At 46.8% G+C, this 20,543-nt stretch overlaps 1 protein-coding gene across 1 annotated transcript in view; it reads left to right on the forward strand.

The window, feature by feature from the left end:
- The window catches only part of HTR4 (5-hydroxytryptamine receptor 4), a 97,389-nt gene that overhangs the window by 39,517 nt on the left and 37,329 nt on the right, over positions 1-20,543 (forward strand). Inside the window, exon 5 of the mRNA XM_082324288.1 lies at positions 1,241-1,809. Coding sequence (XP_082180414.1) covers positions 1,241-1,809 — 569 coding nt within the window. The remainder of the gene's footprint in view (positions 1-1,240; positions 1,810-20,543) is intronic.

The raw sequence follows: 20,543 nt of genomic DNA on the forward strand, positions 1-20,543 counted from the left end.
GCCAAGCCTCTAGACAAGGCGATAAAGCCAAAATTGCTTCCAGACAAGCATCTTTAGGACATGCAGCTGGTAGAAAAAGAGACCTGCATTTTGTTTTTTTAACAAACCATGTCATGTATCTGATTTCTTCCACTTATGTTTTGCCCCCACCTTTTCAGAAAGGACTCAACACCCAGCTGTCTGTATTGGACTTTCTAAACACCAGTGCAAGCCCTGCCCTTCCTTGTAACTTGCTGGCATTCACCGTGCAGATTCCAGTAGCTGCATGGTGAGAGGTAGTGCAAGGTTCAAACACCACCTAGTGAAAATGCTTCGTAGTTTATTTTAGAGGAAAACCTCCTTACTTGCCCAATTCATAAATAATGAAATAAATTATTTAAATAAATGAATTTAAATGAATAAATTTAAATAAATCATTTAAGTAATTTAATAAATAATTTTGATGTTATAGTTTTAAATAGGAGACAGGGTTATTCTCTTGTTGGACTAAACAGCAGAAATTATGGGCCCAATGGACCTGAAGTGACATTGTTTTGTGCCAGGAAGAACCTCAGAGAAATCCTGTCTGTCTCACTTATGCCCCCTGCTCCCCAAACTCACATGCAAGACCCCTTACTTCTCTGCTGTCTCTGTTTCCATCACAAGTCATTGACCAGATCTCAGCCCACAGACTCAACCTGCAGACTTTTCCTGCCTGGGCTGCTGCCTGGGAAGCTTACCCTGTGCCTGGGAAGCTCAGTGTCACCCCCAGCCTGGAGCTGCCCCCCAGATGCTGCAGCCCAGTCCCTTCCCTGTCCATCTGGTCCTTCTCTAATACCCCTGTGGGACTCGGCTGGGTGAAACTTGTGCATCCTTGGTGTAAAACCACGCGCTGCTGAACAGAGGAGTAAGCACTGCAAAAAACATGGCACAAAGTGAAGTTATTCCCTTTCACTGTGTCTGAACTGGGGAGTTAGTTTTAGGCTGATTTTCACTGCCCAGGTTGAAGCATGCTCTAGGACAGCAGAGCTGCAGCATGGACTGGTCCTGCAGACCTGGGGACCAGCACGGCCAGAGAGCCCATGGTGTGAGCACAGGCAGGAGAGGCAGCAGTGGGTAAGGCAGGTACTGTGGATGGGAGAGAGGAGGGAGGAGAGAGAATTGGAAAGCAGTGGAGAGGTGTCCTGGCAAACAGACTGCTGGTATCAGAGGAGCAGTGCTGAACTTCTTTCCTTCCTTGTCCTTCCTCCCCCTGCTCCAGATTCAGCAAAGGCAGTTCAACAAGGCTTCCAACTCCACTTACTGCATATTCATGGTCAACAAGCCATACGCCATTACCTGCTCCGTGGTGGCCTTCTACATTCCCTTCCTCCTGATGGTGCTGGCCTACTACCGCATCTACGTCACAGCCAGGGAGCACGCCCGCCAGATCCGGGTGCTGCAGCGCGCGGGGGCCCCCACCGACGGCCGGCAGCACCACCCGGACCAGCACAGCACGCACCGCATGAAGACTGAGACCAAAGCTGCCAAGACCCTGTGCATCATCATGGGGTGCTTCTGCCTGTGCTGGGCCCCCTTCTTTATCACAAACATAGTGGACCCTTTCATAAACTACACAGTGCCGGGGAAGCTGTGGACGGCTTTTCTGTGGCTGGGCTACATCAATTCAGGGTTGAACCCTTTCCTCTACGCCTTCCTGAACAAGTCTTTCAGACGTGCCTTCCTCATCATCCTGTGCTGTGGTGATGAGCGATACCGAAGGCCTTCCATCTTGGGGCAGACGGTCCCCTGTTCCACTACCACAATAAATGGATCGACTCATGTACTAAGGTGAGTGTTTCTCGGATGCTGCAAAGTGCCTGGAGTCATTAGGAAGAGTACTTCTCTAGAATTTTTGTAAAGGATTGGTTTCACTTTACATTTGAAATGTCTGATGGATTAACTGTTTAAAAAGGGTGGGGGGCAAGAGAAGCATCCAGAAATCCTTAGGGTGCTCACAAAAACTGGGTTTGTAGAGAACAGATAAGTGTTGGCATGCGCAGTTTCTCCAGAGGTGTGTTCAGGAAAGAGTTGGGAGAATGCAGAAGTCATGTATGCATTTTTGGCAAGCCCTGCTGTTTGGGAGGGGAACAACTTGACCCCATGGGGAGCACCTTGAGGGAGGCTGCCTACTCCGTCTTCTCTAGCAAAGGGATCATGAACCCCATTGCCCCTTCTCAGGTTCCGTCTTTGTAGCCCCACCAGCTGCTGCTGCATCGTCTGAACTAATGAAAGGCAAAGGATGAATTTCCCCAAACGTCTTGACCCTGCTGGGGCACTTCCATGGCGCACTGGGAGGGGGGATACTTGCCATTGTGTTTTAGCAGCTCAGAAAACGCTGGGGTGCCTGCCTTTTACTATAACCCAGTCAAAGCCTGCCCCTGTGCAAGGCAGCAGCACCCAGCTCTGTGGGAGTTCTGGGAGCTGAGCGTGCCTCACACGGGCTGCAGGACATAGTCCTGCTGGTTGGCAGTTTGGGATCCCAGTGAATTTGAACCCCACACCTCACATACCGCACCCTTCACTGAGTACCACAATGTGTTCATTGCAAGAGAGAGCGTGTGGGCTGTGCGCTGTGGGGGTACAGAGGCGTACAGAGGGCTCTGTGGGATGAGGCACCCTCTGCAGTCTTCTCCTCACTGAGCGGAGAGGTGGGAGGCAGAGCATGGGAGGAAGGCAGGGAAAAAGTTATCATCTCCCATAATATCAGAACAAACTGCAATTTCTGAAAAAAAAAAACCCGTAAGTGTTTCTATGCAAGTGTCTAGAGGAGATTTGGTTCTTTTGGTAGATGGATTCATGGCTCTTCACATGCAGGTGAGGACTTGGTAACCATATTTGTGTTCAGAGCTGAACCCATCTGGAGAGTAAATCACACACTGAGCACTACCCAGCTGAGTCTGATCTGCTGGTTTGCCCCAAGCTCCCTTCTGCAATGATCTCTGAAGTTTTGGAAAGAGTCCTGAGCCGTATAATGGATGGGAGACAGGGCAGGGCTTGTCACAAACTTGAGACAGACTTCTCAAGCTTTTTAAGTCATGAAGGACATTACAAATGTATTTATCTTCTGCTGATTAAAAACTGTTTGGGGGCTATGGTCCCAGAGCACTCTGTCTGCGATGGATGCGTGCCACGCTCAGCCTGTATTTTTATCAGAGGTGTGCTCCTGGGTACAAGCCAGATGCTTCTCTGCTGTGGTTAGGAGGATTGAGAGAGCAGCCCTTGCTGGACGCAGCACGCCATCCGGCAGCGAGCGAGCCGGTACCTCTGGCTGGGGAGCTGCAGGGGCGAACACTGGGAAGGTGTCCCTGCATGAGGAGAAGGGGAGAGAGGGCTCACTCCTGTCCCTGATTAACCGGGGCGGCTCCATGCTTTCACTATGGGGCCAGCCCAGTGGCATAAAGACAAAGAGAGAGTGGCATCTGTTTCAGCTAGTGAGCACAGCAACAAGATACCTTTTGTTAAGTATACAAGGCAGAGAGGCGACAGGGAGCCTCTCTTAGGTGTGGGTTTGAGATGTGGAGGGCAGGGAGCAGCACATCAATGCAGAAGGTGAATTGCTTCAGTCCGTGTCGACGTTTGACCTCCAAGTGTTGCAGATGGCAATGCTGGTGCCTCCTCATGTCTCCAGGTTGTCTCGCTGCTTTTGCACTAAGTTATCTTGCTGTGAGACCTGATTGTCCTGCCTATGCCCTGTGGAACAGGCAGGCTGAGGCCAGCGCTGCCCTGGAGACGCTGGGCGGTAGAGACAGGCTCCCAAGAGAGCGAGCAGCCGGGGAGGCTCAGCACACCTCCGGGAGGACTGAGCTGCTGGGGGTTTTCTTCATTCTGTGCTCAGTGTCCCTGAGCTGACAAACTCCTCATTTTGAATCTCTTTTTAAACATATCAATGTCCCTGCGATGGCCAAAGCAAATGTGAAGAGTCACCTCCCCTCCAAAGCTAGGGGTAGCCATGGTCTCGGCCGCCCTGGCCAACTGGGGAGGCTCTGGTGGGCTGCAGTGAATGGTAGATCCCCCCATGGAGCTGAGATCAGGCTTTCCTCATTTCCAGCTTCTTCCTCCCACTGGTACCACTCTGCTTCCACATACAAATTATCCATGGAAATGTATAACAATCCTGTCAATCTAGATGTGACAACCATTGCAAAAGGCCCCATAAGAACCAAACCTGCACAGGGCATCTTGTCCACTTCTAGCTTTTATGAGTACTTGTATGGATAAGAGCACGTTTGCCTCTCTTCGACATGCTACAAGCGCAAGTCAGATTATCTCCCGCCTTTCCATATCACTCCAGCTCTGCAGAAGGCACTTGCTTCCTGCTGCTGCATCCCCTCCTCTCTCCACATGCTGGAGGGATGTGGCTCTGCACATCAGCACTTCAGAGGGCAATTATTTTCTGTTTTCCTCAGCTTTGTAACTGATGAGAAAAGAGTGACTTCTTTTCCTGGTGCAGATTATGCACTGATGATAATAGAGGTGTGGGGATTAAAGGAAAACCAACAAACTGTAGTCTTTGGACAGTTAACCACTTGAGGTATGTGTATTTCTTCAGTGCTTCTCTCTTAAATGCAAAAAAGGTTGGACTCAGCATGAGTGGAAGAGAAATTTGGTGATGCAGGTTCTCTCGAGGTATAACATACATTTGCTTTACTAGCATGGAAATACAAGGGTCTTGTGCCCAGCAGCTGAAATATTGAAACATTCTTGTATGGCTTGGCTTCATACCAGCCCAACTGAAAAGCTGCGTAGGGGCTGGACCTGGTTCGCACACTTCTTTTCCAACCTCAAAGTTGTTTCTTCCCAACCAAGAGCTTCTGCAAATGGGGAAGTTGTGCAAGTGGGATTTTACAGCTGCTTTTTGTACCCTGGCAGGGAGAGCAGTGAAGAGCAGGACGGACCTTGTGCTGAGTCTAGGGCAGAGTTCCTCCCCCCAAAACTGCAGAGATTTGCAATTTTGTATTAAGCTGATGTGAGTCACTTTTAGCCTCAAAAGGAGTCAGGAGTGGTTGACAGTAGGACTGGGATTTCTATCTATCTCCTCTCTACTTCCAATCTTGAGAAGATCTGAACTTTCCTTCAGCTCTACCTGTCCAAACCATTCTGTCCTTGCTCGCAATCATCTCACTGGGGTGTTTGCAAGTGCAAAGAATATGCTTGTCATGGTTAAAATTCAGGCTTTTGCTCTTGGATGTGTCTGACCTGTGAGAGTACCTTGCAGGGAGGGAAGACATTTCTTCTTTTTTTCTTCTGGTAACTTTAGCATGAAAATGTTCTGACATTCCCATTTTGGGATTTTTCACATTTATATTAGGAATGGGAAAAAAAGAAGAACAAGGAGCAGAGTGCGGTAAAACACGGCAGTGAGAAGAGGCAGACACCCTCACCACACACAGACTGAGAGACTGCTGGGGACACAGTTCTCATTCTTTCTTTTTTTCTTATTTATTTTTCAAGTGATCTGTGAAGATTGTGGTGCTCTGGGTGACCCAGGCAGGGAGAGACCTTTTACAGCACACTTGGGGCCAGACACAACCACAGTGGCGATGGGGCGAGGGAGCAGACTGCACAGTGGCTCGACCATGATATGAGGGTGACAACAGCTTTCTTAATCCCCTGGCAACCACCCCACTTTATCCTTAAATCATGAACCAGAATATGGGGAAAGGATTTCCTGTCACCCATTTTGTTCTTGAACTCTCCATCAGCTGGTGTGAGAGACACCCATCCCTTGGGTGGGGTGAGACATGGCGCAAAACGTGCTTTGAAGATGTCGTGAACAGCCGGAGATAGGATTTGGTTAGAGCTGGATCTATGTGTACGAGGGGAAAGAGTACTGGAATTAAACATTCAGCTTTGAAAGAAAAGTTTGACTTGCCTGTTTTCCAAGTTTGCTTTCTGCAAGTGTAGGAATTGCCAGAACCCTTTTTTTTACCCCTGGATATTCACCTATTTCAATTCTGATGTGTACCATCAACTGGAAAATTCAGGCAGGACACATGCAAATAGTGAATTGAAACCTGCAGCTGTGGCTACAGTCTGAAATTCATGCCCTATTCATTTTTCAATGGCTGAGATTGCAACTCACATGTCATATACAAAGGTTTGTTTCTCTGCTTGCAGCACAAATTGTGTAATTCATTATAAATACTTGCAATTCATAGTTCTAATAACCTATGGTTTGGAATATCATTCATTGAAAGGACTTGGGAATCATTCTGAATAATGAGTGGATAGGAGAATTTACAATGAGCACTCAACTAACGTATGGCAAAAATTAGTACAATAATTAACTGCAATAGATACGGGTTTCTGGATAGCTGTAGCATGTGTTCAGGAGTTCTGTGCACCACGAGACTGAAAGCAAAATGCCATAATCATCTGAAAAATGTGGTCTTCCCCTTTAAACATATTGCTTGCATATCTTTTGTCATGCATAGATATTTATTCAACACAAAATAACAAACTCATGCCTTCGTGACTCATTAAACCCTTGTACTGCACAAGTGGATGGGAACCCAGATCAGCATTGCCTGAATTCTTGGATAAAAGAAGTTCTGAAATTTTGCCACAGCGAAGAAGATGACTTTGCATAAAATATAAGTGAGCAATGATCAGAGTAGATAAACTCTGGAATGTTCGGGTCAAGGCGGTCGCTTTGGTATGTTCCCCATTTCCTCTCAGAAGTGCCCCGTTCAGCACAGTACAGTCTATTAGTCTCTTTGGGGAAAGCTATACTGAGTGGTTTATTTACTCATTTTTCCATCATAAAGAGGTCTTCTCAGACAGGGCTGATGCCACTTTTATTTCTCCAAAGTAATACACATCCTGATTTTCCTTTTAGACGAGCCAAGAGAAACAAAGTGAAAAAAAGAAGCATGCAACTTGGGGAGCTGGAAGTTCATTGTCTTCATAAATACAAAATTAGATAAATAACCCAATCAGCCCACACTCATGTCAGCACTCTGAAGGTGCACAAAATGCTGGGAGAAGTGTGCAGTAAATCATTGCGGGCAGCCCACTCAATGCCAGAGCACTGCTGTGGAGTCTTACTGGTCCCTGTAGGGAACAGGAGTAATTGTGCCAGTAAATCTCCTGAACTGCAGCGAGCCCCGGTGCTTCCTTGCTGCTGTTGGAACGGGCAACACAGCAACTCAGGTCTCCAGTTTCTAGAAGTTTAGCAACTCCACAGCTTACAGATCTGTTGGAATAAAAATAAATCCACGCCGGCTGTAGGGAAGAGAAGGTCAGAGCTGCCATGGTGCGAAGGAAGAAGTGATGTGTGCCTATCAGCGATGCTTCCCCAACGGGAGCGCACAGGAGTGATCCTGCCCCATGGCTCCGTCCCCTACACATTCCTCCCACGGAGCTGCCCCAGCTCTGAGCTGGAAGCCTGTCACAGCACATGCATACTGTGAAATGTCTGCTGTAATTTGAGGGGAGACCCGTAGTGCTGCCAGCGGTGTCTGCACAGTGAGGGGAGCTCCACGGGTGCCCAGTGCACCCACTGCCCCCGCTCTGCACAGCCAGACCCTCCTGTTGCAGGGGTTTGACATGTGGGATTGGCAGGAGGGTCAGGGCTTGAGGAGGAATTTGCATCTGGGTTTAGCTTTGTGTTGCCACTTTCAGTCCGTAAAGGCAAAGGTAGAAGCTCTTCCTTTCTCCTTGCCTTTTCCCGGCCAGGAGCAGAGGAGGCTTTGGGCTGGAGGCCACTATGTACAGGCGGGATGGATGGCCTTCTGGCATTGCATTACTTTATGCAGGTTTAAAACAGAGAATAAGTTAAAGAGACTTTCCCCCTCTGTTTACGAGGTAGCTTTTCACAAAGACAAGCAGCGATCCTGAAACCCTCGTGGCTTTGCAAGGCTGCCAGCTCACAGCCCTGTCTCCCCTTGCTCCTGGGGGTCTCCCCAACACCCTGACATGGAGGACCCCCCTGCCTGAGTGGCAGCCTGGGTGCTGCCTGCAGCAAATACACATCAGGATGCCCAGATGCCCACTGCTGTGGAATCAAAGCAATTTGCGTCTTTTCAAAGATGATTTTGAATGACCGTGCCTTTTTGAGAGCTTTAATTTCACAAGGTCATTAACTCCATCAGTGCTCCGTCACCTCCTGACAGGTCAAGTCCTGGCTGGCGAGGTGTGCCTGTGCCACCGTGCACTGTCCCCTTCACATTTGGTGGCTGTGGCGTTACAAATCCTCTGTCTGTTTCCGAGCTCCCAGGCTCAGAAATGGTTTCACAAGATGGGTTAAAGAGTGCTCTGGTTTCGCTGTGCACCCAGGCATGGGTGTGGGCCGAATCACACAGCAGATTCAGTGCCCGGTGTGGGTCATTTTCCTTGTGTTTATAGGGCGTGGATGGAGCGGCAATCCCGTCCCACCTGCGATGGTGGGATTTTGTGGGCGGCAGTTGTGGCTTGACTCAGAAAACACAGAGGTCAGTTACTCAGAGGTGCTTTCTGATGAAACTGTCAGGTCTCTCTCAAGGATCTGGGTTTACAATTAAAAAATCTCCCGTTCTGCCGCCTTCTGTTCCTCTTATCTCTTATCCTTCCGCAGGCACTAAGACAGCCGCAGAGACCACAGAGCTTCCCGAGGCAGAATAACACACTTGCTGCCGGGGGTCGGAAAGCCCTGGCAGCTCCTGCCGCTCCGCAGCAGCAGCAGCCGTGGGCTGGCGCCAGCAGCGGGGCTTTCCCGCACCAGCCCAGCCGAGCCTCCAGCCAACAGCCTGGCCAGCACAGCCCCCCCGTCCTCTGCGTGCGTGCCTCCTCTCCAGCTTGCGCAGGGCAGAGCTGTCCCTTGGCGTTTGGCAAGCCGGGTGCTTCGTCAGCAAAGGTGCATTTAGCCTCAGACATGGGGGACGCGCGCCTTCATTATCACATTTTCCCACGGGACAGAGTGGTGGCTGCTGGCACCGGCAGAGGCGTTTTGGAGGAAGGAGGGACCGCGGCAGCGAGCGCGGCTCGGACAGGTCGGGCATGGCCAGGACAATATTTCAGTCCTCCCTGCCAAAGTCCCTTAAAACCATTTCAGTAGCAGCAGAGAGGAATCTAAGCCCAGGTCTGCTGCTGCTACATGATGCTAAATATTTGTCTCCCCTCTGTTTTCTCTCTTTCTCTCTCACACGTGCACGCATTCATGGAAGTGACTAATTATGTAAACGAGAGGGAAGTTATTTCTGGAAAGGAGATGTTTATCGGCTGTGTTTTCAGGGAGGTGTTACACCCTGCTCTGTTTGTGATGTTGGAAAGAGTACGTGGGCTACAGCGAGAACCTGGAATTCAACTCGAGGCTGCAGCAGCAACCGACCAGGCTGGGCAAGGAAGGTCTTCAGTGCTGCTTTAAAAAAAACAACAAATGAAAGAAAATGAGATATGTGGGTACATGCACAACTTCTCTTGGACAAACTCGCAAAAGGCTCTGATCAAAGGCTCTGATCAGCTGGCCCAGAGGTGAAAGATGAAAGTTTGGGTTCAAACTCAGGGTGGCCTGACTGCCCTCAGCTTCAAAGCCAGCTATTTGCATTCCTCATTCACTCTGCTAGGCTGCCGGAGGGCTCCACCAAATTAGTTGAAAGGGTAAAATCCAATATTTATTGGTTCTTCCAGAGTTTCTGAAAGGTCTTTTTTTGTTCTTGCTCTTAAGGCGAAATAGGCAAGCAGCAGGTAGGCACCTGGGTGTACAAAACTCACAAACAGACCCGGCAAGGGAACAGAAAACATGAATAACAAACAAGCTAGTTTAGCTTGGTATGACCAAATTTGAAATTGATGTGGAAGTGAATCTTCACTGTGACTCAGTTTTTAAACACAAAGGATGCACATCTTTGATTTAATCTTTTTTTTTATTTTAGCACTAATGACAACATGAATACCCTTCTAAAAGGTTTTCTTTCCCTTTACACAAACTGAACAGATTTTTCTGTAGATGTTTTGTGATTTTTTTTCTTATCACTAAAGTATCATTTGGAAAAGAATGCCAGCGGCAGGATACTACTGCCCAAAGCTATACAGTTATTTAGAACAAAATCAGGCCATTAGGGTTAAATTTCTAACTGGCAGGAACTGCCTGGGAATTATAATGATCCTGCACGATGGAGCAGGGCTTTGATGTATGTTATCATCTTCTTCACTAGAAGTTCATTAGCCCCAGGATGGATCATTCGGACTTGGTCTGCTCTTTCCTTCATTGCCTCATTGCTCACTGTTTCACACTGGATTTCCATAGGTCACTTTAGAGGCACAATGTAAGCAGCATATATTTTGCTGTGCTTGTGAGACTTGGAGCAATTACAGGCTGCTAAGCTTTAGGACGTGTTGTAATTTCTCCAGCAGTCGCCCTATTAATGGGTCCGATATAGGCAAGAACTTCAGCCCTTTGTGAATGTGCTGATAAAGCACATTCCCACTAAGTTCTTTTTAGGAAGTTTCTGAGCAAAAGCTTGAGAAACACAACAAATTATTACATCCCCCTCACATCTCCATCCCCTGCAAGTTCTGCTTTTTTATGTAATTCCTCTTTTTGACAGTTTAGCAGAAACTCCCTGTTGAAAGACACAAATAATTTTTGTTTCCAGAGAAGCCGATGAAATACTGCTAGGGTGCAGCTAATATCTTTGTGTATGCTTGGGCTGGGATTTTGATTTTTGTCCTTGACGGTAGGGATTTATTTTGCTTCATCTTAGCAAATAGATGCAGACATTATGTTTGCATGCAAACCATCGTGCTTCTGTGATTAAATTACTCTGATTAGCGGGCCTGTGGGCAGCCGCCCTCAGCTGACTGTACCCTGCAGGCACATTATCGCATTGCTCCATGGTGGCTGGAGGACCTGAAGGAACGTCCTCTTCTGCGCCTGGGAGGGCTTTGTCCTTAGGGACCCTCCAGTGCTTAGCAAGAGGCACAAGATAAGCTAATGAAATTTTGCATTTAGTAGACATAAATCTGTTGGCGGACTTGACTTTAAATTGCAGTAGTGTCATTTTTCATCAGCTGCAGGTACCTGGATAAGCCATGCTGACATCCTTGGGTGCTGTCTGGCAGACTTTTTGACCAGTCTTGTACACTTCCCCCATTACAAGTGTGCAAGCACAGCATTAGGCATTGCCAAAAGCGTACCCCGTAGAGCATGAGCACTGCTGGAAGGATATCGAGCAGGTGGTCCCGTGAGTCACTCTGGAGGCTGCTCTTCCCACCGTGGTATAGAGCCATGACAAGGAGAGAAACTTCGTGAGAGCTCTCTGTCCCAAGGCATGAAATACTATATCAACTGAAACAAAAATTGTGACTTCAGGAGTGACAAAGAGTATTTCCTCCATTTTAGCACAGCCCCAGGGCTAAGCCCTCTGGGCAATGCAACCAGAGATTGCTCAAGATGTATTTTCCACTCTGATAGTTCCAGTTTAAGTATCAGTTCCCTGTGCTGGCAGCAGCGGCACCGTGCGGCTCTGTACCACAGCCCGAGCGTGGCTGGCTTGTTTCACCTAGCAAGATGGAGGCCGAGAGGGGATCCGATTGCTGTCTGTAAATACATCAGGGGGGTAAAGACTGGGAAAGGAGAAGAGTTATTTAAACTAAGGAATAATGCTGTCACAAGAACAAATGGATATAAGGTGGCCAGAAATAAATTTAAGCATGGAATTAGATGAAAGTTTCCAGCCATCATGGCAGTGATGGTTTACGACAACCTCTTAGTAAGACTAGTGGGGGAAAACATCTAATTTTTAATAAGATGACGCTTCATGAGTTTACAAAAATCATCGCATTATATGGTATGACTATGATAGCAGGAAACTGCCTCAGGACCCCACAAAGCCCCACTTTGGCCTTAATTCTGACCCCAGTGGAAACCAGAAGCTGAACTGCTTCAGGTCGTCTTGATACCTGACCACACTGCCTGATTTTGCATCCATCAGGGAATATCAAGAGAAACAGAAATTGTCCCCATTTCCCAAAAGACCTCATGGGCCAGGCTCCTGTGCTTCCTACCTCACCTTTCGTCTCTGGGCAGCGGCTGCAGTGCAGTATTTCCCACCAGCTGGTGAGTGGGCTTTTCAAGACCATAACGCTGTGGATCAGCAGCTTGGTATCCTGAGGTTGCCTCTGTCTCGTTCCCAGAATCTGGGTTTGGCACAGAATTGCACCCAAAGATAAATGGGAAGGAAGAACAATGATGTCCTTAAGTGATAGTGTTCAGACTGTTTGATACAGACCATGATACAAAAAAAAAAAAAAATCTGAGAAGACAGGGTAATAGCCAAACCACTGGTAAACACAAGATTATGAAAAGTAGATCTCAATTCTCCAAACTAATTTTACGAGGGTGCAATTTGCAAGAAGTGTGACACATTTGACTTGGTACCTACATCAGCATGGCATGTATTAACTAGATCACCCCCATAGTTTGTAAATCATAATAAAATTACCATCTTCTAGTGGGTGTCTTTATAGGCAGGATTCTTAAGGAACAGGTCTTGGCCATAAGCTGTTTACTTTTACTCTCCTCTCTGGTGAAAAACAAATAATTGCTGATGACATCTGCAGATAGTACAAGATTAGAGGACTAACAGTAATAAGAGTGAGCAGCGCAGGGCTACTCTGTGCTCTGAATTATTGGGTTAACTGAGCAGAAGGGAAGTGTTTCTACAGAGTTACAGAAACATGGTCTTTATGGTTATGCCTCGTGGTGTGCTGAACATAACCTCAGGTCACAGGCTTATCTAATAAACAGCCAGTGTGAAACAGGCTTTGATTCTGAACATCAGCTCCCACTTGATACTGAGCCTGAAGGGTGAAGGTAGCCATTCCCACAGACGCGGAGCCAGTGCTGCCCATGTACCCAGCGCAGGCAGGGCTGGCAGTGGGGTACCACGCTCCGGAGGGAGGCTGGAAAAAATGAAGTGGGATTAAAGGTTTCAAAAAGAAGCTGTAGTCCTGGCACATGAACTATTTATCTTGTACTAGAGAGCATAGAGAGGTCAGTGTCTGGGTACAGAAGCCTAATGCACAGATGTGTAGCAAGGGAAAGACCTGGAACTTTAAAATGCACAGACTTGCTTTAGAAACACAGTGGTCGTTTTTAACAGTGAAAATTGTAATCTGTGACAACAGATTATCATATGCAGTTTTCTGCCACTAGAAATTTAAGACTGAAGATTGGCTTTCTTTGTAATAACCTCTCTAGTTCACAAACGGGTAGTCAACACAAAGCATGAGCGCACTCAGGGAAGACCCACAGCCTGTTTCGTTCAGGACGTACTGGGTAGTGACAAGGGTCTCTGCTGGTTGAGTCACCTGGTCTCCAGGACAGGCATGTCCTCAGCCCCTTTGCTTTCAAGCCATTGCTTTGTTGTACTAGCACTGAGGGCACCCAGACAGAAGCAAGTTCACCATTTTGCTGGGTGCCACACAATTTCAGAGCGAAAAGGCAGCCCGAAGCCCTGGCAGCTGTGCCTAGGACAAGCAAGGGACAGGTGGTGGCAGCTGGCGAGCAGCAGGACACCGCGAGGCGCTGAGCTGGCAGGCTGGACCACGGCCTAAGCCGATCAGCTCTCAGCAGTGTGTGGCTTTGTAAGTAGCCAGAGTATTTTATTGCACCCTGGTGGGGGTGATGATGAGTGCAAGAAAGGAGGAAACAACTTCCACCTCTGTCCCTGAAGTATTAGCAGAGGCAGCACAAGTGTATTGGTTTGCATTCGGTTCAGCACAAGGGCTCTCAGTGACCTTGCAATAACCTCCGTTACTTCTCTAAATACGTGTCTTTTGTGCCTTTGCTCTTATTTCCCAGTTTCTTCTTCAGAGTGACTATGTGATGGCATGTACAGTACGTACAGACGTCTCATCTCATTCTGCCATTTAAAGATAGACTGGACAAAGTAGTTAAAAATAGTACAGGGGGACAATCTTGTACCAGGGAAAAGGTTCAGACTGGGGAATTAGAGTATAGCACGTATTAGGTCTTCCCCTTTGCTAATATTGTTAATCTTAGTGAAGCAATAATTTGGTTTTCACTAAAATTTCATTAGCTGCTAGCATGAAAAGGTATTCTGTAAAAATACAGGAGATCATTAGAGTCAATAACAACTAACAAAAGAGTTTTGCAATTTCTTGGAGGAGATTTCTTGTAATTTTTTATGAAACTTTGCCAATATTTACAATCAAACTTATGTTCCAGCTTCCCTGGCATGATTTTACAACTTGGCATCAGTCTTCTCCACAGTAACAGCCTTCTAGTGTAACAGTCACAAATACTGTGACTGGGAGTTGTGAAGGCCCACAAGCAGGCCAGAGCGAGCTATAAATACCAGGAGGTACATGACAGCTCCCACAGGAGATACGGGCCGAGTCAGGAAGTGCAGGGTGAGATGATACACTCTGCTATGCAGGATGCAAGAGCAGAGAAACCCTCAGGTCTGGGAATTTGGATGTTCCACAACAGCAGAAGTTATCACCATAAAAATAGAGTTGCACACATTGCAGAGGGCTTGGCCATGTGTCGTTCTGTGCAGCATCAAACAACCTACAAACGAAAAGATTGTTTTTGTTGTTCTGATGCTGTGCATCATCAACTGCACAACAGTCTTGTCCCTCCTTTCCCCTCTCCCTCATCTGAAGAAAGGTGTGTGTATTTCTGTATCTCCTGACTTCTACAAGTAGGTGAACGCACAGGGCACCCTGTGGCAGCTGGTGGCACACAAAGCTCCTCCAGGCAGCTGATGTGCTGCCCACAGAGGCCGAATCCACTCTGGGCAAAAGCATTTGCAATGGCCAGGACATACATCCAGCACAGCAGCGCACATGGGGATGCGCGGAGGGCAAAGGAGCCGCAGCCGCAGCTGGGCTGGTGGGAAGCAGCAGCAAGGCCTCCTTCCCTTCCCATTACTGTCTGGCTGCTTCCCCATGCCGGTCACCTGCGCACACCTCCCACTGATGCTCCCATCACCGAGCCCTGGACCACTCAGCGTTCTCAGCTCTTCTCCAGCAGCTTTATTCTCACTGTTGAAGTGCAAGGGTTAAAAAGGAAAACTGGGGAGAAAGGGCAGAGAGCCAAGGCCAGCGCTACAGCCTGGCTGATTGCTTCAGCTAGTGAAAAATGCCCACGCACTGGCAGCTGTGCATAAACAGGAGCCAGTGCCAGCAGAGGTTTTGGCCCCTTTCGCTTAGTGACAGAGACACACCTCCAGGCTTTTTCTGTCGTACTGTAACATCACCCTGAGCGGCAGGGAGCGGGAGCCGCTGAGAGCTGCTGAGAGCTGTCGGGCTGTTTGGCATGGCGTTGCCTTTGGGCTCCTGCTGCACAAACACCCCCCCGAGCAGGCAGCACTGCAGTCGAGGGTGCCAGCCACTTTCCCACGTCATTTAAGATCCAAACATCAGAAAAAAAGAATCCCAAAGACCAAGACTTGTGAAAGAGGAAGGGAGACTCCAGCACAGTCTGGAAAATAAAAAACAGGATTTGCACCATTAATTGAAGCTAGAAAAGCTGTGTGGGGGTGGGAGCTTATGATAAGACATGGTAGTTGGAAGCCTCTCCGAAGCTGTGCTCACTGTCTAAGATACAGCCCCTGCCCTGCCCCTGTCGTGGTTTTGGGAAGCCAAAGCATGTCTGCACTTACTGAAGCAACCACCAGCATTATCGCATGCAGTGTAACTCCAGCTTGCGTGGGGGTGGACTTATTTTTTATTGTGGGTGTTTTCTAAAGTTATTGCTGAAGCCTTTCTTTGTATTTGTAAATGCAATAGGCTTTTTATTGAGGTTGGGTTACCCCAGGCTAGGAAGACGAGACACTAATTTCTCTTCTCAGCCGTCATCTGTGAAGTCTGGGGTAAGGTTCCTCCTCCCACCCCTTCCCTGCTTTTTCTTTCCTAGGGATCTGTGCTAAATTTAAAAGCGGAACAGTTTTAAGACTTTTTTTCTTTTGACACTTCAAAATGCTTCTGCAAAAAGGTTAAAATCTAGGAAAAGGGCGTGGGGTGACCTTGGCTCCCTGCCCTTGCTCAGCATCACACCAGCTCCCTGGGACAATGAAGCGCTGCCGGCATCACACTGGGCTGTGCGGGCAGCGTGTGTGTGCACGGCCCCTTCCCTGGCCCTCGCTGACTGCACACCAGTCCCACGTGCCAGCCGAGCCCCGCCAAACCCGCTGCCAAAGCAAACTGCCTGTCCCAGTACAAACCAGCTCCCACAGTGACTCCTGCCCTCGGGTAAGCTGATGCTGGCATCTGCGCTGCACCCCGTGTCAGAGGTGGCTGGTACCTTCCTTCACCCAAAAACCACTTGGCTTGCCAATCATCAGGACACTGCTGAAGCATGCTACACAGCTCAAAAATGCCTCCCCAGAGGAAACTGAGAACTTTAGATAAGAGAAAAGCTTCTTGTAATTGTACCGAGTGAAATCAAGATATTTATCTTATTTCCTACAGAGGAAAGAGAGGATAAGGGTTTTAAAGTACCACAGTTTCCCTCAGTTTTAGTAAGGTAATTTCTTTCAATATGTCTGTATATTGGAAAAAGAGATTAGAGCCAAGATAAACCCCTTTTTGTTATTTGGCCTAATGCAAGATTCAAGATCAGAACTTCTGTGTCAGTTTGTTTCTGTAGGGAAGCCAAGGCACCGAAGGGCACCTTGAGCTTGGAAGCGACTGAAGTATCAGCTCATTTTTGTCTATTTTTAATTGCATGACTTGTGCTTTGGATAATTAAGGGAATTGATGTATTCTGGTGGGGCAGGATCCCAGTTAAGGCTTTCTTTCTGGTCTGAGATTTACTTTTGCTGTGCATTGCCCTGGTTTATATCTCCCTAGGGAATGCCTAACCCCTGGTTCAGTAGCTCCCCATTTGTGGTATGACCCATGTAATTTGGAGGTTTCTGGGAGAGCCCTTTCCACAGGAAACAGTGGGGATTTTGTACTCCATGGGCCATCCAGGGAAGCTGGGCTCAGTCCAGTAACTCCAGGAGCTGCCTGGCCACGCCATCCTGCGTCCTGCTCAGTCTTTCTGTATATCACCAGCAAAGCCTACATAACCAAACCCCTGGCTCAGCCCCGTTAATCTGTGCAAAGCCTCTCTTAATCTGTTTATTGTTTATGAAAAGTGGAAACTAACTTGGTTTACAGCAGTTTGCGGCAATCCAGCTCACAGTAGCCCCTCTAGTGCTGTCGGAGGACAGTGCTGGAAGGAAAGGTGCCGTTAGGAAAAGAAGAGGGGAAGAAGCCACAGGGATGGCTAGTCCTGCTGCAGGTCAACATTTCTTCTCTGTGCAATTATTGTTGGGTTTCACTTCACTGTCTCTCTGATTCAAATGGAAACTTTAAATAACTTGCATTAATTGTTGTCTCTTCCAATTAAACCTCTCTGATCTTTGACATGCATGACTGTTTCTTATTTCTCTCTGCTTTGCACAGCCAGTTTGCATAATGAACAGTGTGTCCCCATCATTTTGCAATCGCTGGCCGGGAACAGGAACACAATTTCCACATGGAGCCCTGGAGAGCTCTAACAGCTCTCCCAAGGGCTTCAGAAACACCTCCCTCGCTGCAAAGCCTCAGCACCTACTGCCATTCTCCCATCTGCTTCCCTCCTGTCCAGCATCTGCAGCTTTCCTCAAAGTTTCTTTTCCTCTCTCCTGCAAAAGATGGTGCAAGGAAACAGCAAGGGAGTGCATGACAAAAATAGGAAAGTCATGTGTCTGCTGGGACTCACTCAGTAAAGATGGGCTAGATTTTCACACATTTACTGTTTCATCCTTCTAGGTCTCCTGACAGTAAAAGCAAGCAGCTCCCATTATGCACAAAGTGATTTGAATGGTAATTTTAATTGGTTTGGAGGCCTTGATGAAAAAGCAGGACATTATCTGTTGGGAAAAGCTCTAATCTGATTTCACTTGAGTCTTTACCAATATGGAGCACCGTTATTGGACTGCCTAATTTAATCCCAGCTCTGCTTCCTGAATCAATGATACCATGCTAGATATTTATTCAGGTTCATACACCTAAAGTGGAAAGCTTCTGCTGAAAAATGAATTCTCTCTCTTGTAATGATATTTAGCGGAGCTTCTCAACAGCAATGTGTCCTGTGTTGAGAATACAGGGCAGGCTGAATAGCTGGTGCTGAGAATGGTGCGATGAGGTGGACAAAGATGTGTGCAGATTTTCTGCCTTCCAGCTGCGATTAGGAGTCCCGTGCCTGTCGCACTGGGAGCAGGGACCTGTTGCCCAGAGAGGAGCGCTGCTGGACACAGCACTGTGCTCCCTGCAGCTGGACCGCTTAACATCTCCTGTTACGTGGCAAGGCCCAGACCTATTGAAAACATATCACTTAAGTAGCTGAATGTAACTTAAACAATTACTTTAGGTAAACACATACATCCCTCATAATACATACTGACATACTGAATCTGATTCGGAGTCCTTTGGGACTCTCTCCTTTCATTCCAGAGGGCCAAGACAGGGTTTAAAACTAATTTTGGTACCTGAATAAATTCTGTTATGGATAGCAATTTACTATCCACCTACTTCCCTTCTGTTTCAACTGCAGAGCTCCTAACTGAGACCTTTGCACAGCTGTGCTGAATGTGTTGGGCTGTTTCCCTCCTCTCCAGAGATTAATACGTTTTATCAGTCAAAGTGACTTTAGACAATGCATTTCAGCATTTGCAAAGAGCTCCACATGCTGTAGGGCTAGAAATGCTATATAAATCTAAGCAATTACTGTTATATTCTATTTTTCATTGTGACAGCAGACATCTCTCAAGCTCAGGGCTAATTGTTTAAGTGCATTTTAATTTTAGGTTAACTTCTTTTTTCTTTTTCATTTTTAAATAACTCCCTTTCTGATTGCTGTAGGACAGTTTATTTAAGCATTGTATGCACTGCCTCTTTCTCTGTAAACTCACACTGTGGAAAAGCTTCCCCAATGCTGTAGTTCAAACTGCTTCTAAAGCCTTTGGTGAGAGAGAAGAGCCCCACTATTTGCAAGACATTTTGGCCAGCTCTTTGATATCTCCAAGAAGATGTCAAGGACTTTCACTACGTCTGCTGTGATTTGATTGCCTTTTACCATTTTGCCACTTTTTGGATCCTTAACCATTGCCTATACTACCGATTGCTGGGCAGCTGCCTGGTTCATGTTTCATCAAATTCAGGTACCTGCTTAACCTGCTGTGAGTCTCTCTGCAGTGCTCATCCACCTGTGATTTCAGTTCTTCATCAGCTGTAAGCATCTTCCATCTTAAACTGCACATTTCAAAACAGTAAATTGGCCATTTTGAGGGTTTTGTTTTTATATATTAGGCATAGCAAAGATTATAGTTGCTGCTAACATCTGCTGCTCAGTACGCATTTGCATCTTGAAGAGATGACCTGACCTGTGAATTGATACAGATGTGGTTTTGTTTTGGTTTTGTCACCAGTAAAGATGCAATATTTCTTTATGTATGCCTTTGGGAGTACGTAATGTCTTGCAAATACTACATCAGCCATTACATACAGCCGAGTCAGGCTATTTCTGCATTAGCTGATGATTTCCAGTCCTTACTTCTGCATTACTTTCTGTTCTTTGGCTGTCACAGGCTACTTCAGCACTGCTATCATCCATCACAGCAGACAGCATTGTTAAAATTCAGGTTCCTACACTTAGGAGGCAGTTTTGGAACTCGCCTTTGTTGTCGTTGCTATGTTTTGCTTTATGGTTGCATCTTTATCAATGAGATTTATACCTGGCATATGAGGCCTTCATTGATCACAACCTTATCAATGGGGGATTTTTCTGGATTCTCCCTTTGACCCTGTGTCTTCATTTAATCCTGATTAAGTTATATGTTTTCTCTTGCTTGAAGAGCTCGTTGAACAACATGTTGCCTTTCTCTTACTGTTGACAAAGTGTAGTCCTCCTTTGAGATGCACAAGGTCCTTAATATCGGAATCTTTTTCTTACATTGCAGGGATATACCTGGATGTAATTTCTTACTACTGATGTCAAATCATTTGAAATTCTATAATCTGAAGACTAGTTTCACTATGAACCTTTGTATTTTGCATGTGTTATAGTCAGAAGAGTAGTCATATCTTAACATGCAAGATTAGTAACTCCTGGCTGGGGGAACCTGTGACTGACACGTGTCAGAGTCCGAAGTCTGTTTTCAAATTTCCAGAGACAAAGGAGATTCCACACCCTCTGTAGGGAACACTTTCATGATTTCTAATAGCTTTCACTATTAGGTGTTTTTTAAGTTCTGTTTCTTCTTTAAAAATATGCCTGTCTTTAATTTCTCCTGTTCCATCCAGTTAATTCATTTAGTAAAAATTCCTCTCTTTTTATGTTCGTATCCTTGGCATCTTATACCCAAGGTCTACGTAAGTAGTTAGTACAAATCAAATTAACCACCCTCTATTTTACAAATTCAAATATGAATTTGACCTATAAACACTATTTCAAATTCATAACCTATGAACTCCCCAAGAGGTGGCTGAAGCATAGAAAATGTAACTAGCCCACTCCACATCGAGTGTAATTAATTGCACTGTGA

Source organism: Platalea leucorodia (genome assembly GCF_965183815.1).
Source record: "Platalea leucorodia genome assembly, chromosome: 11".
Lineage (NCBI taxonomy): Eukaryota > Metazoa > Chordata > Aves > Pelecaniformes > Threskiornithidae > Platalea > Platalea leucorodia.